The sequence below is a fragment of the Aspergillus novofumigatus genome (assembly GCF_002847465.1).
Source record: "Aspergillus novofumigatus IBT 16806 chromosome Unknown P174scaffold_2, whole genome shotgun sequence".
Lineage (NCBI taxonomy): Eukaryota > Fungi > Ascomycota > Eurotiomycetes > Eurotiales > Aspergillaceae > Aspergillus > Aspergillus novofumigatus.
The window spans coordinates 943,643-969,687 of NW_020194275.1; the positions used below are offsets into that span (position 1 = coordinate 943,643).

The 26,045-nt window shown below is 49.1% G+C and overlaps 9 protein-coding genes and 2 non-coding genes across 11 annotated transcripts; 9 read left to right on the forward strand and 2 right to left on the reverse strand.

Moving 5' to 3' along the window:
* Positions 1-6: 6 nt before the first annotated feature.
* Positions 7-1,986, forward strand: P174DRAFT_438397 (eukaryotic translation initiation factor 4E). Its single transcript, XM_024826527.1, has 3 exons — positions 7-539; positions 614-1,402; positions 1,459-1,986. Exons 1-3 carry the CDS (start codon positions 505-507, stop codon positions 1,676-1,678), a joined length of 1,044 nt encoding a protein of 347 aa, XP_024685203.1. The 5' UTR covers positions 7-504; the 3' UTR covers positions 1,679-1,986.
* A 741-nt stretch (positions 1,987-2,727) lies between these two features.
* P174DRAFT_457384 (SUMO protease ULP2) lies at positions 2,728-6,747 on the forward strand (the record flags this gene model as incomplete). The annotated part of the gene is made up of 9 exons (XM_024829547.1): positions 2,728-2,765; positions 2,874-2,964; positions 3,191-3,253; positions 3,275-3,307; positions 3,329-4,187; positions 4,211-4,376; positions 4,425-4,823; positions 4,875-4,937; positions 4,995-6,747. 9 exons carry the CDS (start codon positions 2,728-2,730, stop codon positions 6,745-6,747), a joined length of 3,465 nt encoding a protein of 1,154 aa, XP_024685204.1.
* A 243-nt stretch (positions 6,748-6,990) lies between these two features.
* On the reverse strand, positions 6,991-8,081 carry P174DRAFT_401274 (gamma-glutamylcyclotransferase family protein). The gene is made up of 2 exons (XM_024823927.1): positions 7,813-8,081; positions 6,991-7,658 (listed from the first exon to the last, which is right to left on the reverse strand). Exons 1-2 carry the CDS (start codon positions 7,838-7,840, stop codon positions 7,108-7,110), a joined length of 579 nt encoding a protein of 192 aa, XP_024685205.1. The 5' UTR covers positions 7,841-8,081; the 3' UTR covers positions 6,991-7,107.
* A 284-nt stretch (positions 8,082-8,365) lies between these two features.
* Positions 8,366-9,335, forward strand: P174DRAFT_509805 (signal peptidase complex subunit SPC3; the record flags this gene model as incomplete). Its single annotated transcript, XM_024831606.1, has 3 exons — positions 8,366-8,511; positions 8,575-8,648; positions 8,704-9,335. 3 exons carry the CDS (start codon positions 8,366-8,368, stop codon positions 9,240-9,242), a joined length of 759 nt encoding a protein of 252 aa, XP_024685206.1. The 3' UTR covers positions 9,243-9,335.
* Positions 9,336-10,699: 1,364 nt separating this feature from the next.
* Positions 10,700-12,223, reverse strand: P174DRAFT_457387 (protein kinase PKP2; the record flags this gene model as incomplete). Its single annotated transcript, XM_024829548.1, has 5 exons — positions 10,700-11,015; positions 11,057-11,490; positions 11,564-11,846; positions 11,920-12,039; positions 12,093-12,223. The coding sequence occupies 5 exons, from the start codon at positions 12,221-12,223 to the stop codon at positions 10,700-10,702; spliced, it is 1,284 nt and encodes a 427-aa protein (XP_024685207.1).
* Positions 12,224-13,912: 1,689 nt separating this feature from the next.
* P174DRAFT_417635 (ubiquitin-specific protease UBP15) lies at positions 13,913-17,593 on the forward strand (the record flags this gene model as incomplete). Its single annotated transcript, XM_024824622.1, has 9 exons — positions 13,913-14,046; positions 14,106-14,263; positions 14,323-14,512; positions 14,564-14,672; positions 14,726-15,674; positions 15,728-16,863; positions 16,923-17,237; positions 17,292-17,421; positions 17,484-17,593. 9 exons carry the CDS (start codon positions 13,913-13,915, stop codon positions 17,591-17,593), a joined length of 3,231 nt encoding a protein of 1,076 aa, XP_024685208.1.
* Positions 17,594-18,061: 468 nt separating this feature from the next.
* Positions 18,062-19,194, forward strand: P174DRAFT_438406 (emp24/gp25L/p24 family protein). The gene is made up of 4 exons (XM_024826528.1): positions 18,062-18,313; positions 18,408-18,596; positions 18,675-18,954; positions 19,061-19,194. Exons 1-4 carry the CDS (start codon positions 18,161-18,163, stop codon positions 19,069-19,071), a joined length of 633 nt encoding a protein of 210 aa, XP_024685209.1. The 5' UTR covers positions 18,062-18,160; the 3' UTR covers positions 19,072-19,194.
* Positions 19,195-20,674: 1,480 nt separating this feature from the next.
* Positions 20,675-20,747, forward strand: P174DRAFT_t26. Its single transcript has one exon. It is a non-coding gene; the product is annotated as a tRNA-Lys (tRNA).
* Positions 20,748-21,039: 292 nt separating this feature from the next.
* Positions 21,040-21,112, forward strand: P174DRAFT_t27. The gene has a single exon. It is a non-coding gene; the product is annotated as a tRNA-Lys (tRNA).
* Positions 21,113-22,448: 1,336 nt separating this feature from the next.
* Positions 22,449-23,278, forward strand: P174DRAFT_428151 (uncharacterized protein; the record flags this gene model as incomplete). The annotated part of the gene is made up of 4 exons (XM_024825492.1): positions 22,449-22,472; positions 22,553-22,568; positions 22,777-23,096; positions 23,177-23,278. 4 exons carry the CDS (start codon positions 22,449-22,451, stop codon positions 23,276-23,278), a joined length of 462 nt encoding a protein of 153 aa, XP_024685210.1.
* A 1,402-nt stretch (positions 23,279-24,680) lies between these two features.
* On the forward strand, positions 24,681-25,201 carry P174DRAFT_417637 (uncharacterized protein; the record flags this gene model as incomplete). The annotated part of the gene is made up of 2 exons (XM_024824623.1): positions 24,681-24,743; positions 24,800-25,201. The coding sequence occupies 2 exons, from the start codon at positions 24,681-24,683 to the stop codon at positions 25,199-25,201; spliced, it is 465 nt and encodes a 154-aa protein (XP_024685211.1).
* Positions 25,202-26,045: the final 844 nt, after the last annotated feature.

Here is a 26,045-nt window from a genome sequence, read left to right on the forward strand (position 1 = left end):
TCTGCATCTTAAGACTCTATACCTACTTACTACATACTTACAACAACCACCAGCACCATCACTACCCTTACCACTACCATCTAGGCATCTACACCCTATCTTCGCTCTGCTATTGCTCTACTACTAGTAGTATTCCATCAAACTCGGCCCTACTTTACCTATTACCTACCTTACAGTGAACCCGCATTACCTCTTCTCCCCTCACACGCACAATCTCGCACACTTACACATACTCACTTCTCGTTAACGATCACGATCACGAATTTTTTTACTATTTCTGTTTGTCTATTTTACCTAGCATCGCTCTCGCCCATTAGCTTTCTCTTGTTTTTCAGATCTCCGGACGTTTCCTGCCTTTTTTTTGAGGACTTGGTATTGCCGACTCTTTTTTTCCGCCTGTCCTAGTTTCGCCCTGCGATAACAGCTTCTCCTCGCACCTGCTTGCCGCGCCTTTTTCTCTCCCTGATGACCGTCTGTTTTTCGACGGTCTGATTACATAGCGCCATGGATAATGCAAACTTGTGGACTCGCAGGGCCAAGTATGTCCAGGATTTTCGTCGCTTGCAAGGTATACCGTTATGCGCAAGACTAACCTGTGTCATGTGTCTTTCAGTTCCGCCAAATTGTCTCTGTCTATGACGGGAACCGACGGAAAGGACGGTGGCGCGAGAGTCGATCTTCCCCGCGGTCACACATCAAAGCGTTTCGGCCCGGATAGTTCGCACGGCGGTCGATCGAATCCCTTCAACGCATTATCCCCCCTCTCGGGTGGCGTGTCTTCTCCTTCCACGAACGCTTCCTCCGCATTCGGCTTGGGTTCGGGCGCATTCGCGTCCTTTGGTACTCCCAAGACGCCTGGCACCAATGCGTCAGACCTGAATTCGTCCAAAGCGCTGGGGGAGAAGCGAGAGACGGCTTCCGAGCAGGATTCGGCAGCGGAAGTCAAGGCCAAGGTTTCAGCCTCTTCCTTGACTGGCCCGAAGGAGCATGCTCTGAAGTCTACGTGGGTGATCTGGTACCGTCCCCCGACACCCAAGTACTCTGACTATGAGAAGTCGACCATTCCCCTTGCGTCTATATCCTCGGTGGAGAGTTTCTGGTCGATATACACACATCTCAAGCGCCCATCGCTCCTCCCCACCGTCTCTGACTATCACATTTTCAAGAAAGGCATCCGTCCTGTATGGGAGGACGATTCCAACAAGAAGGGTGGAAAGTGGATTATTCGGCTGAAGAAGGGAGTTGCTGACCGGTATTGGGAGGATCTTTTGTTGGCCATGATTGGTGACCAGTTCGCGGAGGCTAGCGATGAGGTCTGTGGCGCCGTTCTCAGTGTAAGGAGCGGAGAGGATGTGTTGAGTGTCTGGACCCGGATTGACGGTGGGCGCAACATCAAGATCAGGTAAGTTATCATATTCACTCTTAGTTGGCAAGGTCCGTGGCACTCACTCTGCGCAGGGAGACGATTAAGCGGCTTCTTGCCTTCCCTGCCGACACCAACATTGTATGGAAGAGCCACGACGACAGTATTGCTCAGCGCTCCGCAATTGACCAGGCTCGCCAGGAGAAGGCGGCCGGAAACGCGGCTCATCATCACCACCACCTCGCAGGGGACCGACGAAGACCTACAGCGAATGACGAGTCCATGGGAGATAAAGGAAAAGCGGCGGCGTCTTGATTTACATGGTTTAATTCTCATTGAATGGTCCTGTATAGTAAGGAAGACGAAAACATTGGGACGTTTCTGGGCTCGGGGCATTGGGGCGAATCATTGCGTCTGACTTTCTAGTTGCTTTCTCATTTCTCGCCTTGTGTTTCTTCTTCTTTCTCATCTCGAGGTTCCCATGGTTTCTTTTTTCTTTTTCTCATTTCTTTTGGGCAATACGAGATGTGATGCAGGGTCAACGGACAGCGCTAGATCTAGCGCAAAATGTAAAATCATACTTTCACAGGAAGCTTCGGTACATTACTAGCCTACCATTTATTCCATGAGATCATGATTGGATAGCCTAAGTCAGAGACTATCTTTTACGCGTAAGGTACCTACTACCCACGCTCTGTACCTAGGTAGTCGTGGTCTGTTTGCTCAGATGATCTCCACCCAATGATGATACGGAATCACTGCAGCTTCCGCGTGCTTTTTATTTTTTCTTTTTTTTTTTTTTTTACCCGCAAGGGCAGAAAATAACCGGCCGACCGCCTTTCTTGTTATCAATGCAAGATATGATTACCGGTCTCTTCCAATAATGTCCTCTTGCTTCCGGTCTTATTATTTCTTGCCCACTACTCATGAAATCCGGAGAATGGTAGATCATCTGCGACTTTAATGAACCCTGCTCTCTTTACATGCCATTTTTTGGGACAATATCAGAGTTTCTCGCTCCGCTGATTTCTCCCAGTCGCCGCTCAAATCTTCAGAATCCCATCCCCGCTCCGTCATCAGATGCCACCTCTGAAGAGCTACAACGGACTCAGGTGTCCGGCGTAAGCGATGCTCCTCATCTAGGGTCTTTTGCGTCTGTCATTCAATCCGGGATTCAAACATCTATTCAGTCCCCCGATGTGAGTTGGAATTACGCCCTTCCAACTGTTCTAATTTCTTCTCCTATACCCTCTTGCGTATACACTGAATAATCATTATACGCTTGGGACATGGTCCTTTTCATTCTGCCTTTGCAGCGACGCAACGAGACTTATTGGATCTTATACTCTAGAGTCTCCATCGCTATGCCCAAAGATTTCGACCTTCCTCAGAAACTCGACCTGTACGTTTACTACTACGTCAGACCATTCCTCGATTACGTTTAGGGATGAGTCGTCTGTAAATATGACCTCGCACATGCGGATACGGACTGGACAACGCTTATACGGAGGATACAGGTCTACACAAGATGCGTCGATGCGACGGGACCGCGCCATTTCGCGCCAGGACGAGCAGAGATTATTCCCTTCCTATTCTACACGGTACGTCACCAAGAAGCCGTTATATGTCGGGAGTATTTGTGCGGCTGGGAGCTGACGTTCTGGGGACTCTCTTCTAGTCCAAGTCCGAATGGAGTACCGATAGTACCCGGGGAAACATTCAAGAAATCCCCTGGACAGACATCTAAGAAGAGGGACCCTTTTCAGGTATGGTGCTCTCGAAATGTGTTTATTCTCTTATGACTGGACTGACGTTGAGTATTGGTAGAATGTCAAGGGTGTCTTGAAACCAGTGGACAAGCTCTCTTCCAAAGCTCGAGAGAGCGGGCCGGTACGCGCATGGGGAATGCAGGGAAACCGCGGGGGGTATCAGACATTATCTGGGGTCAATATACCTCGTCCGCAGACCCTTCTAGAGCATGACCTTTCGGAGAGACCCGTAAAGCGCCGGCGTCGAGATATTCAGAGCTCGCCACCCGAAAGTTTCGTCGACCTTTCCGATGATAATGAAACAGCTCATTCCGTCGCTGAGTCGTCCTCGGTCATTGGAAACACCGCACGTCTGTCGCCCGGGTCAAGCCAACAGTCATTAAAAGCTCATAAGTTAAAACGATCCAATCGCAACGCAGTTGATGAATTTCGACAGGTTGAGAAGAATATGAAGGCTACGAGGTCGCAAGTTAGCCCCAAATTAGGGGCCAAGAGATTCCGCCATCGCTTTTCCCCGGAGGACGTACTCGAGCATTGCTTCACTGAAAATGCTGCTATGGAAAGGCGCTTTTCAATACCGAGTGTGAAGCATGAAGTTCTTCAGAGCGTTGAGATCCAAAGGCCACGGCGACTCGATAGGTCCGGGAGTCCATCCCTTCACGGTCATCCGACGAATGAACAAAGAGACTCAGAGTTACGAGAGAGTCCAGATGAACTGCAAGGGGCGGCGACGGTGCAGCCCGCCCAGGAATTTTCCCGCGAGTCTCGTAAGAAAGACGTCAGGGGCGGCATTAACGCTCGGAAGCAAGTGGCCCAAAGAAAGACTTCACCAGCCGATATCCGCCCGACTGTCTTCGTCCCTTCGTCGCATCAAGGAAAATTCAAGCGCAAAATTACCAAATCTGGGACACGCCCTAGAGCCGACCGGTGTTTTCAAGCAACGTCTGTTCGATTCGGTACTATCACCGGACCTTCCTCGGGCGACAAGACCGTCGAGGTACATGTTGATCCAATCAATGAGACAATCAAAATGACCGGGCCGGACCCGCGAATTCGTTTCAGATACCCTTCAACAAAGTTTTCAAGATCTTTCGAGGGGCCTCGCCAAGCTGTAAAGTTAGGCTCGCTCTCCGAGAAGGTACCGGTGATCAATCGGTGGATATAGATCTCACATCCTCTGAAGCCAAGGAGGACCTTTACGCATTACTCGCCGCCAGTGGGGCTAAAGTGGTGGAAAAGGATGGGTACGTATTTCTCCCACCGAAGCTGTTACTCCATGCTCACCAAATCAGTAAATGGATGGATGATGCTTTCAAAAAAAACGAAAATACGAAAATTTCGGGAAGGTATCTGAACGGAATCAAGCGACCATGCACTGAGACGGCTCCCGAACAGGGTTCCGAGACCATAGTTGAAGTACCGAAACGGCCAAAGCTTTCAGCCTCACTGCAAAACGACCTCAAACCTAACGTAGTTTCGGAATCCGGTCCAAGAGACTCGTCCTCAAGTTCTGGACTTGCGCAGAAGTCCCGAGAAACAGCTTCTAATGAAACGATGAAAGCAACCTCTGTTAAGGCGGGTACTGAAGAGGCGGTGGAGATGCCAGTCAAGAAGTACACAGGAGAGGCCACAGCTTCCAGTCGTGCAACAAGGTCCACGACGCGTCGTATGCTGCCGGCAACAGTGGTTTCGTGAGTATGAGCTAGCTTCTAGAAAGAAATGTTGCTAACCTGGCGTCGCAGAGATGATGAAGAGCAAAACTCGTTTCAACAGCAATGCGAAAAGATTTCCCGAAAATGGCAGAGGTCTGTTGAGCACTATTCGCTTCAATCATTGCTTTGCAGGATTAATGGACTTGATAGGCCACTTGTATACCCGCGTTTCGGCAAGAAGAAGGCTGAAGTTGACGGTCAAGATCTTGAACGACTGCGTGATAACGAGTTCTTGAACGACAACCTGATCGGCTTCTACATACGCTTCTTGGAAGATCATCTGGAACGAAATAACAAGGAAGTCTCAGAAAGAGTCTACTTCTTCAATTCGTACTTTTTTGCAACACTTACGAACTTGCCTAGGGGTAAGCAAGGTATCAATTACGAAGGCGTTCAAAAGTGGACGAGGAATGTCGACATATTCAGTTACGATTATATCGTGGTTCCTATCAATGAAGCAGCGCATTGGTATGTTGCGATTATATGCAATCTACCAAAACTTCCGGGCATTGCCAAGGAAGAAGTGGTAGTTGATGAACCTGCGGAAAGAGAGACAGAGCCTTCAGCTCCACCAAAGCGTGACGATTCGGAGAATCCGAACACGCCGGAGGCTGTTGGGAACATACCTTCCGACAGCGGAGAGACCGAAAGTGGCGCTCGTTCCGCACCAAATCCGGAAAAGGAGGAAATGGCAAGAGAGTCGTTGGCTGCCATGAGCTTGTTGGATCAAAAGGAGATGGAGACGGGGGAGCTGGAAGTGCCTGCTTCTGACGAAGAATGGCCAGAAAAAGAGGAGAATCCTGTATCCTCTCCCGCAAAGCTCTCGAGTCCTCCAAGAGGTACGGAGCCCTCAAAGCAGGTCAATTCTCAAGATGCCAGCCAATCCTCGGTCTTAGGAAGTCAAAAGTCACGGAAGCCAAAGAAGAAGCGCCAGGGTCCAAGATATGAAGTATGGCAGCCGACGGTCATCACGTTTGACTCACTAAACCTGTCACGCTCTCCCACCATCAGCGTCCTGCGCCACTATCTCCGTGAAGAGGCCCAATCCAAACGTGGGGTCGAGATTGACACAACCCTGATCAAGGGGATGAAAGCTCAAGAAATTCCATTGCAGCCCAACTACTCGGATTGTGGCCTCTATCTGCTCGCATATGTGGAGAAATTCGTACAGGATCCAGACACATTCGTGACGAAATTGCTCCGAAGAGATATGAGAGTGGAGGACGATTGGCCTCTTCTAAGGTCAGGGCTTCTTCGTTCTCGATTGCGGAAGTTTCTTGACGAATTGTATGATGAACAAGAACAACTGAGCCGCGAGAAGGCGGCTGAAAGGGCTACCATGGCGGACCGACAGCCAATATCTTATCTCCTTGGGCGCTCTGAAGACAAGCCTAATCTTACAGCTGAGAATATGGGGGATGCATCGGCAACACGATCTGAGAAGTCGCCAAGCAGAAACCCGCCACCGGAGAAGTCCAGTTTAGAGCCTGCTCAGAAGGCAAAACTGGGGGAGTTGCGGTCCGTGACTAGGAGCTCGTCGAGAGATGGTACGCCAGATAGTAAGGCGAAAGCGAAAAGATCAACGCCTCAAACGTTGGCAGCAAGTGCATCTACTCGCAAGGAGGTTGTCGAGGTCCCCGACAGCCAAGAACAAGTCCAACCGGAGGATATGACGTCGCATTGTCTCCTTCACGTCGAAGACTCTCAAGGCGGACAAGCGCGATCTCTGCCTCAGGGTCCAAAACCTGTTGAAGAAGACGCAGAGCAAATACAGATACCTCATCAATCAGCGGATGACAGCATTGTTGAGGTTCAAGTCATTGGGACGCCTCCGCCGGGGTTGTCGACAGACAAGCCGGATGGTGTTCGAAAGAGCCCGAGGTCGCTCAAGAAAAGGGCTTGAGCATACTTGAGAGGACGCGGATTCTATCTCACTTTGAAAGCACACATAGACAATTTTCTCTCTTGTTTGGTGTTTCGGATTACGGGCAGGGAAGGTCATATTTTTTTGCGGGATGCATGAGATACCATATATGCGTTATATTGTTATTTTCAATTCGAGCACTTAGCTGCATACGTATGATCTCATTTTCGTCATCATAAAGCCTGGCATGTATTCGTTCGAGTAGCCTTAGATATAGCTTTTCCGGAACGAAGATGATCTAGGTTGAAAATCAACCGCTCTATGCGGGCTATTCTCTATAGTATGATATATCTGAATGCTTCGACATTGGCGTCCATGATCGTCTCTTAGGGGCCCAAATCACCACTCGCTCTCATCCGCATCAACCCACCACGCCATCTTATCCCTCTTAAAGGCCTCAAAATCCCACTCCGCATCCTCCAATCGATCCTGCCCAGCCACATAAACATATGTCAAAGCTTCCACCTCCTCCCTCTCATCCGCAAACTCCGCCCCAGCCGCATCAAGCACATCCTTCAGGTGCCGATCCGGGTTCTTCGCGATGCTCGCCTCCTGCCGCCCACCCACACTCAACGACTCCGCCAGCACCCGCACCCTCACCCTCTCCTTAGCATACTCCGACCCCTCGAAGACATCCAACCGGTGCACGTCCCCGTCCGTCAGCCCCGAGACGACAGTCCCCAGTACCGAGGCGCTGCCGGATTCTCCTGTCGAATCCTCAATATCATTCGGGCAGGGCACGATGCCGGGGTAATCGGCTCCGCGGACGCGGTGCCGGCGGTAGCCGTGCAGGATGGCGGGCTTGAACGAGAGCATGCCCTTTTGCCAGGGTTCTGGGTCCGGGCGGCCGTGGATGACTCTGTGGAGTATTTGCGGGGCCATCAGGGTTCCTGTTCGTTGCGTTTGTTAGTAAGGGTTGCGTCTTTGGTGGTTTACATAGTTGGTGATGTGCTGGTGGGACGGGTTGGGGTAGGTGAGAGGCGCCTGGCGAGCGATGTCCATTTGGTTACGTGCAGAGCAGGTGGTCGTGGGTAAGCAGCTCACCGTAGAAAAAGAGAACGTGGTCGCCCATATCGGGATATGTTATCTGGTGTGTACGCAGTGGTACTCTACTTCGTACGCTAGTTGCTGGTGTAGCTGTGGGATTTGCTAGGGAAGGGAAACTTTTCCGGGATACGGCTCGGAAAGAAGGCGCGGCTTGAGGAATTGTAACGGTTGGCTAGCTTCCACTGCAGGAGGTTTCTTGACAGTCGATCTCTAGATCCAGATTTATAGCCTTATGATCTCATCTCCATTCTCGTGGATTCAATGAGGGAAACCTTGAGATAGAAAGAGGAGACCCACCGCTTATCGATAAGACACTGCTAGTGCGAGTAACTGCGCCACTGTTTATTGACCGCCCGCATCGAAAAGGCCCATGTGGCTTCAAGCATCATCGTGCCGCTTTGCCATTGGCATCATCGGGGACGCTGGCTCCTCTTGTTCATTCCTTTCTATGCGGCTTAGCATTATTCTGATTTAGCTTGTTGTTCTCAACTAATCAGTCGTTAGACCAAAGGCAGCTTATCACACTGGAGTATCAGTGTAAATAAACGAGATGCACTCGTCCCTCAACAGAGCGCAGGGCGTCTTTGGCTTCTTCACCACCGTCGCCTTGTTTGTTGCTGGAATCGCTGCGCTGTCAGTGTTGCTGTATCCTGCGCATGATGTGAAGGCTGAGGTCTCGTTGAAAAATGTCCACGTGTACGTTTGTTGATGATTGAATTCACTTGGATGTTAGTTGCTAACGACTGTCCCCATTTGCAGAATCAAGGGTCGGCCAAATTACTATTCAACCAAGAAGGAAGAGTATGCTCAGGTCAGGTTCGATCTGAATGCTGGTACGTATTTGATAGACTCTGCTCGCGATTCCTGAGCTAAATCTAGACCTCTCAGACCTCTCCTCGCTCTTCAATTGGAACACAAAACAAATCTTCGTCTACGTCTACGCCTCGTACTCGTCATCCGACAAGAAGTCCTCTCTCCTTCCCAACTCCGAGTCCATCATCTGGGACACTATCATCTCCGCCCCAGAATCGCCTTACTCATTCAATGCCCTCCGCCAGCGCTTTTTCCCGGCCAAATCGTCCTCCTCGCCCCGCAAGAACCAGAAGCGGAGCACTTCCGCCTCGAAGAAAACCTCGGCCTCAAAGAAAGAGACTCTCGCGCCGGGCGTGCTCCGTTTGAGCAACCAACGGGCCAAGTACCAGATCAGCGACATTACAGGGAAGCTCGCGGAGCGCAAGAACGTGACGCTCTCTGTGGGCTGGAATGTGCAGCCCTGGGTTGGTGCGTTGTGGTGGAGTCCCGGCTCTGGTGCTGTGCCCCGGACGGCCGGCACCGTGGTGAGCAGTGAGGCTTTTGATTTTCCTGCTTTGAAGGGAACCAAGGCCTCTGCTACTAAGGCGGCTGGATCGGGTGCTCAGACGGCCTAGAGTCTAGCAGTATGTCGATGAACAATGAAGGGCATTTTTCGTTGCCAGTTTCATTAGTTGAGATATCCATTATAAGTATCTCGAGTCTTCCAGAACCGTAAGAAACCATAAGCATGTAGACATGAAATAAAAGGGGCCATAACAATGAAACTGGTATTCAGGGCTGGGCCGGGTCAAGGTCCAGAAAAGGGAAAACTATACACAAAGCAACATGGCATCATCTGAGCATCAAGCCCCAACACTCTTCCTGTGGTGGTCCGGATAATGTTCGTCATTCGTATTCTGAATCTGTCGCAGTTGTCCTGAATCGGTCGCAGTTGGATAAGCCGCTCAAACAGTGCTACCGTATGATCTTTCATTGTGACCTTGCAGAATGCGTTGCGAATACACTCCAGGAGCGCGCTTCCGTGTCATTGGGTCCGTACTGCTGTTGTGATAGTAGACGTATTCCAGATAGAAAGCATGGATATGACCCGGGAAGTATCTATGTCTATCAGCAGACTGTTCCATACACCTCAAACATCGAAGACACATGATTTGCCTCTAGAGGAAATGTTCACTCACCCTAGAATCGTGAGAAGAATATTGATGAAGAAATCCACACTACAGCCCGAAATCATAAATACGCCGAGAGGAGGTACTAGCAATCAAATCCAGGTTAGAGTGATCCTTCCTGCTGATACTACTTGAATGAAATCAATCAAACAGGCTAGATTCCGTCTGATCGATGGGGATTTCGTCTGTGTAAAGAAGAGTAACAGGAGACTTACTGAAGAGAGTGACCAGAATCAAGCATAGCATTGACGTCGTGCCTGCCATTTCGTCCAGGGAGAGTCTACTCCGCTAAGTTTCCGATGATTTGACAGAGGATTTGCTTGAACCCCAAGAAGTTCCCAGGAAGCTGAGAAATAGGATCGCGAACAACAATATAAATACGTAGATTGGAGTGTCGTCATCAACGGAGTTGAGACGCTTCATTTTGTATCTTTGAAGGCGAAAGAGGGATCAGCAGCCAACCGCCACGCCACCAAAGGGTATGATTCAATCATACAATAGGCCAAAACCAGGACAGCGCAATTTGTCCCAAAACCTTGAGACTTGACAGTAGGGCTGAAGGCAGAAACATATTGGCCTTTATGAAGCACTGATGTCATCCCGCAATGAGCCGAGCGCGGATCATTATTTGCTACGGGGGTATTCCTGTTTCGGACATACCGACCAACAGAAGGTGCTAGCCAGGAAGTGCTATATGAGTGTACATTTCTGTACTCCGCAGTGGTGGTTATATTGTGCGCCCATGTACGTGCCATTACATGTCGATCCAATAAGTTTCTCAACTCCTTCGACTCAAGCTTCTTCCATATTCCACACAAACAAACGTGAGGTGTGACGTGAGGTGTAACGTGAGGTGTAATATGAGGTGCAAGTAATGGGTCGGCACATTAGTCTCCTAACAATCAAACAGCATCAATGGATGCTCTCGTGGTGACTTGCTCGTTTTTGTTGCCGAGCTTTGATATCTGCAAAAACGCATCCACTCCATAGCCCTCAAGGCTATGTAACTCAAGGCTGCCTGCCCAATATTCTGCATAGACCCTGCTCATTGGAAGGCCAATTCCCAGTCGTAGATTAGGTGGACGAGAGGTGAGCGAATCAAGCGAGCCCTCTCGGTATGTTTCCCTGTCGGCGTGTTTCCGTTCCTTGGACACTGTCAGCTCTTGCATCGTAGCTGCCATCGCAGGGACCTGTTTCAAATTCTCGAGTCGTGATTTGCTCAGAGGGCCTTTGTCGAAGGACCATAGATATGGCATAACTTCACGGGGTATCCCTCCCCTTGATCCGATACTCGCATGATCACATGTTGTGGCGCCTCGCAGATAAGAACCTCGATGGGCGGAGGCTTTTCGGAAGACTCTTTGTATTTTTCAATGACAGCCTGGATCGAGTTGCGCAGCAGCTCGCCAATGATATACTCTAAATGGCTCAGAATATACGGGAAAGTTGCTTCAAGATGTCCCTGTACAAGGATCTCGGGGATCTTGTCTGTTCTCGAGCTTTGCCGCATCATATCCTGCGCAAGCTTCCCGCAACGTTCAATCACCTCTTTCGCATTGCACTTGAGAAACACCTCGCCAACAAAGTCTGCGTTCATATCAGTCCGGTCCTGCGAGCCTGGGAAGTGCCAGGGTGAGCTGAAAGTTTCTGTCAAGGCTAAGTGCTGCTCTGCAATGACCCGACGGGAAATTCTCTAGAGATCGTGGGCAAATTAGCCACTCGCATATCAAGAGTGGTAGGTATCCGGATGTTGGCAATTTCCATACCGATCGAAGGAGAGTGTTCATAAATTGATCCATCACGCCTGGTGCTACAAGATCCCGACATTCCAAAACGCCCATTGCCAATTTCGGAATCACGACGAGATGCTCCTTGAGGGTCTTACGCAGGATGTCACAAAATCTTTCGTTATCCTCTAGAGTCTTGATCTCCGGTATGACGCGAAACCGTTCAAATGCCTTGTAGTAGAGCTCATATACAAGTGAAAGATGTGGATTTGCTACAACCACATACGGCAGCTTCTGGATGTCTCGCAGTCGATGCGCAATTCTGGTTGTGGCAATCACAAACACAAGTCAGGCCGGCACGGCTCAAGGCATACAAGGGGAAAATGCATACTGACCTGGTTGGCAGCTCTGTTCGCACATAGTTGGCGGAACTAATGAGGCGTGATTCGGTTAAGGTCCGCCCAAAGAAGGTCAATTGCCGCAGACTAATAGGCCGAATCTCGCGCTCGACCCATCTGTTACGCATAGAGTCAGCGGCAGTTGTACTTATGCTGGTGGGATTGCATACTCGTCGAGAACGGAGCCAGGTCTCCATGGAGGCAGGCTACGTGAGTTGTCAACACTCGAGTAGAAGCGGACTCGAGGCCTGCAACTCAGTCGAAGCGCATGCCAACATCGAAATGGTTGAGTTCGCTGCATGATGCGGTTGACTCAAGGCGCAACGGAGCTTGAAGTTCGAGGATATCGCTCCGCAGTGGATCTTGACTCAGCCGGGACGGTTGACCAGTATAAGATAGATATAGCGTCTTTCGTACATGGCTCATCTGCAGTTAGCAGCTACCAACAATTTCTTGTCTCTCACTGGTGGCATGACATCTTGCTGGACATGTAAATTAAAGTACGAGTAGGTGAGTAGAGGTGCCAAACAATTAATCTAGGGCGGTGAGTGCTCGTCCTGACATGTGACGTCGACACTATCCATGAAGGTTTCCAATTGCTTTGTTGGTCTTCAGCAACCAGCATCAACAGAAACGTAAGTGCATTGAAGATCACTTTACATCCTATTGCTGTCGGAGCATATCTCTAGAAGACTAAGCCAATGTCAGGTCTCTGATATGAAATAAAGTACAGACACTTAGGAATTACGAGATGAGAGACAATGATTGATCCATGCTACACAGCCTCCCACATGACTAGATAGGCTTGTGACTGCACCACCCATTCCCAGCTTAGTAATCGCTTTGGTGCCTGGTTGTTCCTCGGCTTTTGCCTGGGGCATGCATCACAAGTGACATAATCTTCGAGGACACAACTGTGTAGCCAGTTGTTGGTCTACCTTCCATGATTCTCGTTCCTCATGCTCTCACTATGAGATACCAGGAGCAAGATTAGATACCGGGAAGTCCCTGGCGAGTAAGAGTCAAAAGATAACAGAGTAACATAGTTTTCAACGCCTTGTTGGTCGCTGCACCAGACTATACCGTCAAGCTTGAGGCATCTAACTATAACCTGTCCTAAGCTTACCTAAGTGAGAGTTTACACAGGCGATAATGCAAGACAGACCAGTAGAACATTAACCAACCAGTAATACTGACTTAGACAAATTAATCCTCATTTATCTCTTCTGCAGGTGCTACGTTTAGATTGCTGCACTGGAGCAGTACTCTGCAGAGGACCTCATTCATAGGCGGTCTCATGTGTCCCACCTGTTTTTATTGGGTTCTGGAAACTCCGCCACTAGCTTCATCTCCTATGAACCGGAATCTGGTCCTTCAGATCTCTTTTCACCACTTACTCATTGTCTTGTGTCACTCTCTTATTCATATTCTTCTCATCTTATCACTGTTCTGACTGTTGTTCCCCTTCTCCTCTGTTTGCTTCCTGGGTAGCTCCCCAACGCGTCCTTGATTGACGGTATTTTCAGGTGACGTGCTTGAGCGCACTTTTCTTTCTTCATGGACAACGTCAGTGCCCCGTTCATTCCTGACTCCGCATAAAAAAGAAGAGGAACGATCGAGAGTCGATGAGACATTATTTACCAGTATCTGACATGTGTACTTTTCGTCTTATAGGTTGCGGATAATGAGATGCTCGTCGATGAATATGAGCAGTATCACAATGACAGGACAGATGATGTCGTGGTTTCTCGCTCCGGATCAGAGGAGCCGGAACCAGAGCCCCTTGCGGATGACTGTAAGATTGTCTACCGTGCCATTTAGATGTTATACACTTTCCCACATTTGTTCAAGATGGCTCTGGATCAGTACCTCGGTCCTGGCGCAAGGGTCGAATATCCAAAAGTCAATTGCTGGCGCCTAGATCCACACACCTCGTCCCTCGCAATGACTCGAAGGCATTGTACTAAGCACTGGTTTAGTTCCGGCAATGATGGCGCGCATACTTCCTAAGGATCCGGACCTGGAAACCGCGGACGAGGCATACCACACATGGCACATCCAGGATTGGCGGAAGTTGAAAAAGAAGGAACATGGACCAGTATTCCAGTGTGGGGGATTCCCATGGTGAGTTGAGGATTTGAAGAGTACTCCGATTGTTCTCGCCGTCTGACATTGCTTAACAGGCGGGTTCTTTTCTTCCCTTACGGAAATCATGTCGATTTTGCCTCGTTCTATCTGGAGCATGCCTGGGAAAAGGAGCCTTCGGAAAACTGGTATGCATGCGTCCAGTTTGCTCTGGTATTGTGGAACGTCAATGACCCATCAATTTACGTATCTCATGGTAGGTACCTCGTTGGTCCTTGTGCTCTCTTCTCTTCGTCCTTCTGAACCTGAATGCAGTCGCTACGCACCGTTTCAATGCCGACGAGGGCGACTGGGGTTTTACCAGGTTCTGTGAGCTGCGCAGGCTTTTCAACATGCCGTGGGAAGGCCGTGGAGTGCCCTTGGTGCAGAATGATGAAGCTAAAGTCACGGCCTACGTGCGTGTTGTGAAGGACCCGACAGGGGTTCTCTGGCACAGTTTCCAAAAGTATGTACTGCCTTGAACATGTCAGCGTCGTACGAGGCTTACTCGACCTAGTTACGATTCGAAGAAGGAGACTGGTATGGTGGGGTTGAAAAATCAGGGCGCAACGTGCTACCTCAACTCCTTGTTGCAATCCCTGTATTTCACAAATGCTTTCCGCAAGGTAAGGACTCCCCTTCTTAGATTTTTGTTAGAGATATTGACTATTTTTCGAAGGCCGTGTACCAAATCCCCACGGAGGAAGAAGCGACGCGAGAGAACAGTGCCTGGACACTCCAGAGGCTCTTCTACAATCTTCAAACGAGCGAAAACTCTGTCTCGACAACAGAGTTGACGGCATCATTTGGCTGGGAATCGCGGCAAATCTTCGAACAGCAAGATGTCCAGGAACTTTCCAGAAAGCTCATGGAAAGATTGGAAGAAAAGATGAAAGCGACACCAGTAGAGAAGGCACTGCCTGAACTTTTCGTCGGCAAGACGAAGACTTATATTTCTTGTATCAACGTGGACTACGAATCGTCGCGCGTGGAAGACTTTTGGGATATCCAACTCAATGTCCGAGGCAACAAGACACTCGACGACAGTTTCAAGGACTACATTCAGGTGGAAACCCTCGAGGGCGAGAACAAGTACGATGCAGGCTCTCCCTACGGCTTGCAAGACGCCAAGAAAGGTGTTATCTTCGAGAGCTTCCCTCCTGTGCTTCATCTGCACTTGAAACGTTTCGAATATGACATTAATCGCGATGCAATGATGAAGATCAATGACCGTCACGCTTTCCCCATGGAATTCGACGCGACTCCATATCTCTCTGATGCTGCCGACAAATCAGAACCGTGGGTCTATCAGCTGCACGGTGTTCTAGTTCACAGCGGTGATTTGAACGCTGGCCATTACTATGCATTCTTGAAGCCTACCAAGGACGGCCATTGGTACAAATTCGACGACGACCGTGTGACCCGGGCCACTGACAAGGAGGTACTTGAGGAGAACTATGGTGGTGAATATGAACTATCCAATGGTGCGGCCGGCGTCCGGCAACCACATACACGGGGTCTGTCGACCAAACGGTCAATGAATGCCTACATGTTGGTCTATATTCGGAAAACACGCCTGGATGATGTCCTTCTGCCGATTACAAAGGACGATATTCCTTCTCACATTGGTAAGCCTTTGCATTCTCTTCTTCTACGACCAGACATTTTGACATTGAATCAGAAACCCGTTTAGTAGAGGAGCGGGCAGAGCTTCTCCGCAGAAAGAAGGAGAGAGAAGAGGCTCACCTGTATATCAATGTGGGAGTTCTATCGGACGAGTCGTACAAGTCACATCATGGATTCGATCTGACGAGCACGGACCTACCGGCCGGCGATCCCGCCCTGCCGAAACAGTATAGGATTCTTCGGGCTAAGAAGGTCGGCGAGTTCGTAGAGCAGCTTGCGGAAGAACGGGGTCTGAACGCAAACCAAATCAGGCTGTGGGTGATGGTGAACCGTCAAAACAAGACGACTCGCCCGGACCAAGCCATCAAAGACCCAGAAATGACGGTGGAAGATGCCTACAGCAGATTTGGGACCAAAGGGAACCCGTTCAAAGTATGGATGGAAGTTGGGCAACCATCTGCGGATGGAACCATCTCGTGGCCTGACAGCAGTACTTCTGTTCTCGTCTTTTTGAAGAACTTTGACGTCCCTTCTCAGACTCTTTCTGGAGTCGGCGCCGTATACGTCCGCAAGAACCAGAAAGTCGCAGAACTCGCCCCGACAATTCTCGAGAAAATGAACTGGCCTGCCGGGACGGAATTCATGCTTTTTGAGGAAATCAAGCACAACATGATCGATGTGATGAAGCCGAAGCAGACTTTCCAGCAGTCTGAAATTCAAGACGGCGACATAATCACGTTCCAACGCACAGTCAAAGAATCCGACTTACCATCCACTGCACTATACACGGATGCAAGGCAGTACTATGACTACTTGTTGAACAGGATAAATATCACATTCGCTCCCATCAAAGCGACTGATGGCGACGAGTTCACTCTCACTCTGAGCCGAAAGATGACATACGACCAGTTCTCGAAGAAGGTCGGCGAGCACCTCAACGTGGAATCCACTCACCTGCGTTTCGCCCCTGTTCTTGCTAGTACCGGAAAGCCCAAGCAGTTCATTAAACGCAATCCCAACCAGGCCAACCAAACGCTGTACCACATCCTTAGTGGGCAGGTCAGTGGCTACGGTTATAGTATGCATCGCCAAGATGCACTGTACTACGAAGTCCTTGAGACTAGTCTCAGTGATTATGAGTCGAAAACTACACTGAAAGTAACATTACTCACCGAAGGCATTGTGAAAGAGGTAAGTTCGCCGTATCATCGAGCTCTGGGGTCATTCATTTATGCTCATTTTTACATCAGCAATTGGTTGAAGTCCTAGTGCCTCGGGACGGCACCTTCGCGGATCTTCTGGCGGGTCTGCAGAAAAAGGCAAACCTTGAAGATGATATGGCTCGAGAAATGCGGATCTTCGAGGCCCACAGCGGCAAAATCTACAAGGAGTATCAAGAAGATGCCAAGATCGCTGGCATCAATGAGTACGTGACTTTATACGCCGAGAGGATACCCAAGGAAGAACTTCAGATGCAGGAGGGCGAACGGACAATCAACGCATTCAGCTTTGACCGAGAGCCGAGCAGGCCGCATGGTATCCCGTTCAAGTTTGTCATGAAACCAGTATGCGTATCCCATTTTCTGCATTTGGCTTTCACTAGTGCTCACACGTTTCAGGGCGAGATCTTCAAGGAAACGAAGGAGAGGCTCTCCAAACGAACCGGCATCAAAGGCAAACAATTTGAGAAGATCAAATTTGCTGTCGTTCCCAAGTCTTTGTATTCTAACCCGCGGTATCTTGATGATGGTAAGTCTTGCATTTTTCCCTTCTAAAGCGAAGATATGGAGCCGCTAATATAACAATTGCAGATGATATCCTTTCCGACATTGTTGGCGAAACCGACGATCTGCTGGGACTGGACCATGTAAATAAAAGCCGGAGCTTTTGGAGCAGGAGCGAGTCTTTTTTCATTCGATAGATGAGGTGATCTATGCGATGTACTCGGTGGCGGCAGTTCCCATCAAACCTATGCTTATAGATAGCACGCATGCTATTCCTATTGATGCCTCATACTTGAGAAATACCATATTTCCAAGGTCTGCTGGGCTTTGTAGTCCTCCCTTGTGCCAATCATTTATATGTCTTGGCGTTTTCTTACAACTATTTACATCTTCTTTCAGGGTTGGCCTAGTGTCCGTTCCTGCAGGAGACCAGAATTCGAGCACTTTCAAACCCGCTTATGTCTGCTTCGTCGCGAGCTCTTAGTATTATAGTTTTATAGTATGGCACTTATCACTCCACGCCTGTTGTCATCTGACTATGGGGAGGACTCCTACAAAATTAAGCTTCCTGCTGAATGGAGGGGACTAGTCCTATTGTGGTATACTGCAAACACAACAAACGGCGGCGGAACGCAAAGCTGTCCAGAACTTCCCACTCCTCCTGAGCTCCGTTGGAAGTCGCGTGTGTTTGGAGTCAACTGCTTTTTTGTGAAGGGAGCCGCCCCGTTTGACTACGGACCCTCTTTTCTCTTTCCTAACCCACAATGCAATTCTCAACTGTATTGATAGGTCTCCTGGCCACTCTGGTCTCGACCGTGACGGCGACCGCTCTAACATACAGACTCGAGGCCAACGAGAAGGCTTGCTTCTATAACTACGTTGACCAGAGGAATGCCAAGGTTGCGTTTTATTTTGCCGTATGCTCTCCCTCTTCTCACCCCTGGGAACAGAAAATGTCAAGCGCAAGGATTTGATAAACGGAAAACATGGCTGATAATGCATTGACTCCAGGTTCAATCCGGCGGCTCTTTTGATGTCGATTACTCAGTCGTTGGCCCTGGAGAGAAGGTTATCCTAGATGGAACAAAGGAGCGGCAAGGCGACTTTGTCTTCACCGCTCAGAGCATTGGAGAGTACCGATTCTGCTTCAACAATGAGATGTCAACATTCGCGGAGAAAATGGTCGACTTTGAGATTGCTGTATGTTCGGGTCCTTGGATACACAGTGGCTGGATATGTACTGGGGGCTTATCGCATTAACTCGGACATTCTTTGTAGGTCGAGAATGAGGAGCGCGCGCAATTGCCTTCACGACAAGGTGCCAGTCCCGAGCAGGCATCGGCCCTTGAAGAGTCCATCTACAAACTGTCCGCTCAGCTGTCGACTATTGCCCGCAACCAGAAGTACTTCCGGACCCGCGAGAACCGCAATTTCAGCACGGTTCGCAGCACAGAGAGGCGGATTTTCAACTTCAGTGTGATTGAGGGCTTGATGATGGTGTCCATGGCTGGTCTGCAGGTGTTTATTGTTCGGTTCTTCTTCCAGGGTGCACGGAAAGGTATGTATTCCCTTGCTTACGTGGGCATGAAACTCGGCACCGTATTTGATCTATTGTCTTTTTCCGTTCCTTGATTCAAGCCCATATCTGACTGACGTCCTTGCAGGCTACGTGTGATGAATGACATGAATAATATGGTTTTGTCTGTTGAATTGCGGTGTCTACAATTGTATCTATCCCTTTGTCATAAGATCTAGAAATAGTGCACCTTTGATGCTGAAGCCTGTGTCCCTTGCAAGCAAAGTTAGCGATGACCGGGCGACCTTAGCCCTTGGATGGAGCAGGGCGAAACTCATTGCGTAGCAAGCTTTCGTACTCCTAAATGGGGTAAGAGATATCATGCTCCGCGTCAGTGCGCACCTTGTAACGCTCATGGGGTTTTCCCCGACTCCTGTTTTCCATCTGGTTTGAACGAATACCTGTACAGCAAAGTATGTAGGGAATGACCTCACTGGATCAATAAGCGGTTCAGGGCAACGAACCTAAACGATGTGTACAGACTAGGGGCTAAGGAGTAATCTATAGAGAAGAGCAAGACAGCGAAGCGATGTGCCTCAGGCAGCTCAAGATGGTGTTCCTTATTAGAATAAAAGTGAGTGGTTCCAGTATAGTGCGTAGAGTTAGAGCATGTGCTCATCAGTGGATTTGTCTGCCCTAGGATTGGGAACATTCAGTCTTGTCTATCTGTCTAGCCCCAGACCAGGGACGGGTGTGGGATGCCACAATACACGGAGGCATATACCTAATTATATCTGGATGACAACATCCCAGCTATAACTGAAACTAGTAAAGTTATTTAATTATAGCGACAAACTATGATAGCAAGCTATTTATTCTCCTGATTCTCCTGATTCTACCTACTATTATACAGCTAGTACTAGAGACATAATTCTCCTAGTAAGGTGAATGATCTCTAAGTGCGTGATAAGTGGCCATCCTACAGACTGCCTGCGGCCATGCCTGCACCTATACCCAAACCCTCTGCAGTTATGCCGTACTATAGCCGCCATAACCATGTAAAAGCGGTATGCTGATGCATATCACTTAGAGCAGCTCGCTGAGTGTTTGCTCCCTGAATGTTTGCTCCATTGAGTGTTTGTATACCTGTGCGGTGGAATACATTTTCCTGTCGCTCACATTATACATGATCGTCGCCTGCTTGATCAGCTTTGTTCACTATGAGAGGAACCCACAGAACAAGATGAGCTTCGAATGAGCCTGGCAAGGAAACTCTGGGACAACTGTTACGACTTTCCACCCTCAGTGGTGCTGGGTGTTCATCCTTGTCTTGGTTTGATGAAAAGAACTAGCAATATCTGAGATCCGCTATTGCTGGAAAGAGGATCGATGAAAAATGGGTTCATAATCTTCGGTTGCGGGTATGGAGTGACATGAAACAAGCAAATGAGAATGGATTGAAGTTTCCGAAATGGTATAAACCAGTCGCTCGTTTTGATATTGCTGAGGTCCAAGTTCCGGAAAGAAGCCCTTCTAGGGCTTCTTGACCGCGCTTTCGCAAGGAGCTTTCGCAAGGAGCTTCCTCAAGGAGTAAGATGGCCTGGATCTGTTATGCAAATAAGCTAGGATGATGTAGGGCGTTCAATCCACACCCAGATTGCTACTGCGACACCTAACCTGGTACCCAAGCAGACTACGGACAGACGTTACGCAGTACTCATAAGGATGTGAATATATTTCTGGCAGCGCAAAAAACAATGTAGCCCGATTAACTCAGTTGGCTAGAGTGTCAGACTTTTAATCTGAACGTCGGGGTTCGAGCCCCCCATCGGGCGAGTTTCTTTTGCCTCTCCATCATACTGATTGCTTACTGAGGTAATGATGGTTCTTTTTTTTTTCTTTTTTCCATTAGCCTTTCCGCGAGTTTTGAGAGAAAAATTATAGACATGCAGGTGATATAATATGTGAAGTATACCATAGAACCCACACACTAAGGTACCTTAACGAGTATCCAAATTTAGGCAATAGAGACTAGAGAAAGGTAGGTACCAAAATAGTTCAATGCGCAAGGCAAACCTTAGCTAGGCAGCTTACAAGTCTAAGAACCTCAGAACTTTCCATCCAATAGCCCGATTAACTCAGTTGGCTAGAGTGTCAGACTTTTAATCTGAACGTCGGGGGTTCGAGCCCCCATCGGGCGCTTTACTTTTTTCTCCTTTATTATTCTGTTCTTTCTGGCTTCATCCTTTTTTACTTCATCTACCCTCTAGATATCCATACATCCTCTGTTTCTCATGTAAGGGGGAGTCGCTGTATCACTCCTGTACTGGTCATTGAAGCTGACCCACTCCGGTTGGAAAAGTTGGACCATCCCAGCAGTCCGGGTGCGGGCGTCTCGCGTTGTCAGTGAATATCTCTCAAGAGGTCAGAGGGTACTTCAGCAAATGCCGTTGTCCTACAGGCTGCCATTTCAGGTGTTGTTCTTAGGCGAAATTCTGTGTCGCGCAGTGATTTCGTTCCTCATCCATCCCAAACAATGTGATATCATCAGGGACATCATAGGTGATGCTCGGGACCACATTGCTCTACTGCTCTCACCATATTCATGGCAATTGTCTGAGTACTAGTACCTACACTACGAAATATCATTCGTACTCGAAGGGTTCTGCCTTTGATCTCCTGTGGATAACCACGCTCTTGGCGTGGTCCAAATGGACTCCGGATTTGGACTCGGGATACGAAAAGATGGCCTTCAGAGAAGCGACCAGTGATGGATGATACGGCGTAGGAGAGGGAAGGATTAGAGTGACTTGCCTGACCGGGAGAAGATCTGATACCGCCGATCTCATCCGATTTCAGCAAAATCCACGACTGCGTCGAGACAAACATCATGGAATCTAGAACCTCGTTAACGTCAAGTGGGCATGCCAATATGCCCATTTTCGAATATGGTGCCGTTCCCACTTGGGTTTCCTTGGTGCCAATCAATCGGCAAAAGACCCAGCAGGGACGTTAGCCTTCTACCTCCTCCTAGAGCAGGTTCCTCTGCGTCATTAGCCTCGTCCGCTGGTACTATACTTATGGGGCCACGAAATTCATCGGAAGGTCGCGAATGCGCCATGAAACTAGTAAGTAAGTATATGACCACATTAGGTTAGGTGCTTCAACTCCAGTCTCCAAGATCTGTAGATGTCGATGTCGACTATTGATGTATTGACAGCTCTAAACCACAGATCAGTCAGAATATCCACGTTGCATTCCCTAGCGAGCGAAAGTTGGCGATGCATTGACAAAATGACAGACATGAGCGAGGGGGGAAGGTGGCAAAATTGCATGTTTTTTCTTTTTCTTTTCTTTTTGTATTTCTTTTCTTACTTTTCTCTCCACGGTCCACGATCCATGGGCCGAAGGGGAGACTATTGGCTTCTATTGGCCTCGGAAAAGGATTGCGAGGGAGGGAGGGAGAAAATGGGGACAATATATATTGGACTAATTTAACTATACTACCGCAGAGGCGAGATTAACCATTTGCCGACATGGCTTGGCCGGAGATTACCAAGGTATATTGAACCTTCAACTTTGAATTGCTGCCATAAGATTCTTTTGAATATCGTCGCAAGCTTTGTTGACAAACTCGAAGATTGTGGCTGCGGTAGGTAAGTACCCATACTCCGCACACTGATCATCGTTGTCTACAGTTCCGAGCTCCTGGGTCCAAGACCATGCAGTCTTCCAATTACTGCAAAATGTTATAGACAGAGATCGAGATCTCATATTCAATATGCTCATATTTCTATTCATCTACAGGAGTCATCGGCTCCCAGCAGATATATAAGGTAGCATCTATACTTGATGTACTCGTAGTACCCGTAGGCTGTGGCACAAGCCACATGACATCATTCAGTTACCTCAGGTACCCAGGCTCGTGCTTTTTCGCCACCGCCAGAAACGACAAGATGGAAATCCATCGAAACTTCACCCAGGCTGATGGCGTAGAGCAGCACAGACACAAGCATGTCATCTTCAATTCATGCACAGGAAGCACCAAGAGGAATGAGGATCCGATGTACAGCTTCAACCACAGGCCGTTCTCTGTTTCAACCACCTGCCTGCCTAGTTGGCCTAGGTTATCATTGAGCGAACTGACCAAGCGCCCTGACAACCTCGCATTGGCTGATCTCTCGGTCTGTCTGATGAATCGTCAGTGCACAATTGTACAGTACCAATCTGTCTTCGCTATGCGGCCTAACCACCTGTTTTACAGCATAGTTCTAGGCCTCTAACGGCCATGAGCCTGACACTATACTCGATTTGTTGCGGGATACTCTCTGCATGGACTGCTTCTTATTCGTCCCTCAACAGATGAGCTCTCCCCAACGGCCGAGGAACCTATCTCGCTTTCAAGCTATTTTGAATACAGTGCACGGAGCCACCAGGATCAAACTCGCATCCAACTAATGATTTAGCATGACAACTAAACTCGATTCATTGATTCATTGGCACCTCGGGTCCTATGTTTCTTAGAATGGATCAACACAGTTTGGCTGTGTAGTATCATGGATAGCTTCCAGGCACTCATCTCCGCGCGGATAACCATGCAGACAACAATCTCTCAGCAACTTCCTTGAATGCTTGCCTCAACACCATCTGGGCCTCAGAGACTCCAATTACAACGGATCGACCGCATTGACAGTATTGTTTCCCAGTGGTGATCTGCAGGGACGGTTTGCCTCGTCTTGTCGATCGAAAAGCGCCATCAATTTCTTGTGGTCCACTCCCGACCCTCCAGTGACCTCATTCCGGTCCCCCGTAAGACCATCTGGGGGTCCGCCAACCCATCAGATTGTGGTGGAGTCTGTTATTATTGCCAATCCCAGCCATCCTCAGTGTACAGTGCCTCCTAAAAAGGATTAACTACATGACAGCGTCCCGTCGATTGTATTATTACTGACGAGTCCGAGGTAAATTGAAAAAAGATCCTCCAAAATCCTTTTCCCTTCCGCCTTTTCTTTTCTTCCTCTAATTTTGTGTCAGTACTGTCGGCTGGATGTTCTGGCCAATGATGTCATCCGATTCGAGCCCCAGAGGACTCCAGTTTCCAGCAATACTGGACGTGGGTATCCCCCGATTTGAGTATTGATCGATGGTTCGCCCGCCTGTGGGTCCGGATGAGATATGCCAGTCAAGCTCCTTCTTACCCTCTGCCTTTTGGGGAGTGGCTGTCACTGGGACTGTGATCTCATGTCGGACCCGAAGGGGGATATATGCCCTTACTCTCGAGAATTATCTTCGGAAATATTGATGCACGAAGATAGAATATTTCAAGTGACATCTGTCTCACCCATTCTGTGTCTGCATCAAAACCCCGTGTCCAAGCCACATCCGTACTAGTCATATGTTGACCCTAGGGTATTTGCGTGTCTTTCCCCTCCTGACACATCCTGTGCTTCGTTCCTTAGTATCCCGTTTGTCCTCATCTTGACATCGCCTGTGTCCTCTGCTGCTTCTTACGACTTCGAGGCCGTCTAACTTCCTCTCTTTCGTCCTTTGTGGCACTTGCCCCCTTGCTGACTCTTCTTGCGGAAAAGGTGAGCGTGCAAAATTCTTATCGTGTCCCACTCAAGAAGTCTTCCCTCCCCTCCTCCCGACCTTTTCTCCGGCACTTTACTTCTTGCTGCTGTTGAGGAGCAGTAGCAGCGGCAGCAGCAACGGGGCTGAAGCACATCTGAAACCGTCTGCGTCACATCATTAGCAAGTGATTCGACAACATGGGCGACCATGACGATCCTGTCCCGCGTAATCCCCCATATCGCCGGCTGATATGTTGTAGAGTGGCTAAGGCACTGGGAGAATGATCGATATCAGCAAGACTGACAGTGTCTCATAGAGAACAACGCAAGGCAAACTCGCGGCCATGCAGCAACCCAAGAACACGGACCCAACTTTCCCCGTTGACGGAGGGGGTTGTCGACCTCCGGCCGAGACCCACATTGAAACCCAACGATCGGTGGATCCTAATATGTCTATTGGAGACTACAACCGCGTTATGCTGCAGTATACCCAGCGACGCATGTCGACCTTCCTGGACATGGGCAACGACAGCGGTCCTCCCCCCAGTCGCAGCAGCCGGAGTAGCGACAGCAGCGGCAATAGTGATGTCTCAACCAGTGGTGTGCTGGCCCGTCAGGCTGCAGCTCCTACCTCTCTCGGAGCCTCTCACCATCGCACTTCCCAGACACCCGGTCATCAGCCCGTGAAGCACGCTGGCGAACCGAAGACAGGGCTTTAAATTTCCATGTTCGTGGGCCAACAACGACTACAGGGTGGTGTTGCGGGATCCAACTCCTCTCATATGTCGTTGACCACTAACCATGATGACGATGATGATGCGGTGTTTTCTTTCTTCGATGGAAGACGTGTTGGTGCTTTAATGGGAAGTTTCAATGGCCAGGAACTCTGTTCCTAGTCGATCTTTCCGGCGTTTTGATGAGTTAGCGAGGAAGCGTTCTACGATTTTCTAGCGACAGCGAGGCGATCCTTTCCGAGCGTGTTTTCTCGATCTCTGTCGCCGAGATCATCGCCCCCTTTCTTGTTCAACTGCCTCTTTTGACTTTTTTTCATACCATTAGAGCACGCTTGTTACTACACTTGAACCGATGATGCTCATTTTTTCGCTTCTCAAATACGTCCTGGCATCTGATACATGCGGCATAGTAGATACCAACCATCTCCGACAGAATTCACTTTCGCCCTCGAAACCTCTTTGAGGTTGATTGGGGATTCCTTCCAAGGTGGCTTTATCTAGTGGCTCCCCAGTTGCTAAACCCCCCACTTCTGCTCTGATTTTTCGTCATCTTCATTTCTTGTCATTCCTTTGGCCTGATACAGGTGCCCAACCATTTCGCCCTCACCTATTGATTGTAGCTGCTCGGTGTATGCCTTCATATTCTGACAGCAGGCAGTCAGTCACCAAATTTGGTACAACAGCATCTCATCCCAGGATATCTCTGCTGGTCCATGATGATTCATCTTCTCAGGCGGAGAGAGAGTCCACTCTTTCTATAAAGCACTATTTCACTACTGCCAGCGTGATTTTTCTGGTCGTTCTGGGTGGAAGGGGACTGGTCTTCCCG

Bases quoted from the DNA above. Each gene is read 5' to 3' on its own strand.
- P174DRAFT_438406 (XM_024826528.1), top strand. From the start codon at position 18,161: ATGCAATTCTCAACTGTATTGATAGGTCTCCTGGCCACTCTGGTCTCG. The intron at 18,314-18,407 runs GTATGCTCTCCC...CATTGACTCCAG, and splicing joins AGGTTGCGTTTTATTTTGCC to GTTCAATCCGGCGGCTCTTT. The intron at 18,597-18,674 runs GTATGTTCGGGT...CATTCTTTGTAG, and splicing joins TGGTCGACTTTGAGATTGCT to GTCGAGAATGAGGAGCGCGC.
- P174DRAFT_401274 (XM_024823927.1), bottom strand. From the start codon at position 7,840: ATGGGCGACCACGTTCTCTTTTTCTACG. The intron at 7,659-7,812 runs GTGAGCTGCTTA...CGCAACGAACAG, and splicing joins CCACGTTCTCTTTTTCTACG to GAACCCTGATGGCCCCGCAA.
- P174DRAFT_438397 (XM_024826527.1), top strand. From the start codon at position 505: ATGGATAATGCAAACTTGTGGACTCGCAGGGCCAA. The intron at 540-613 runs GTATGTCCAGGA...TGTGTCTTTCAG, and splicing joins TTGTGGACTCGCAGGGCCAA to TTCCGCCAAATTGTCTCTGT. The intron at 1,403-1,458 runs GTAAGTTATCAT...CACTCTGCGCAG, and splicing joins GGGCGCAACATCAAGATCAG to GGAGACGATTAAGCGGCTTC.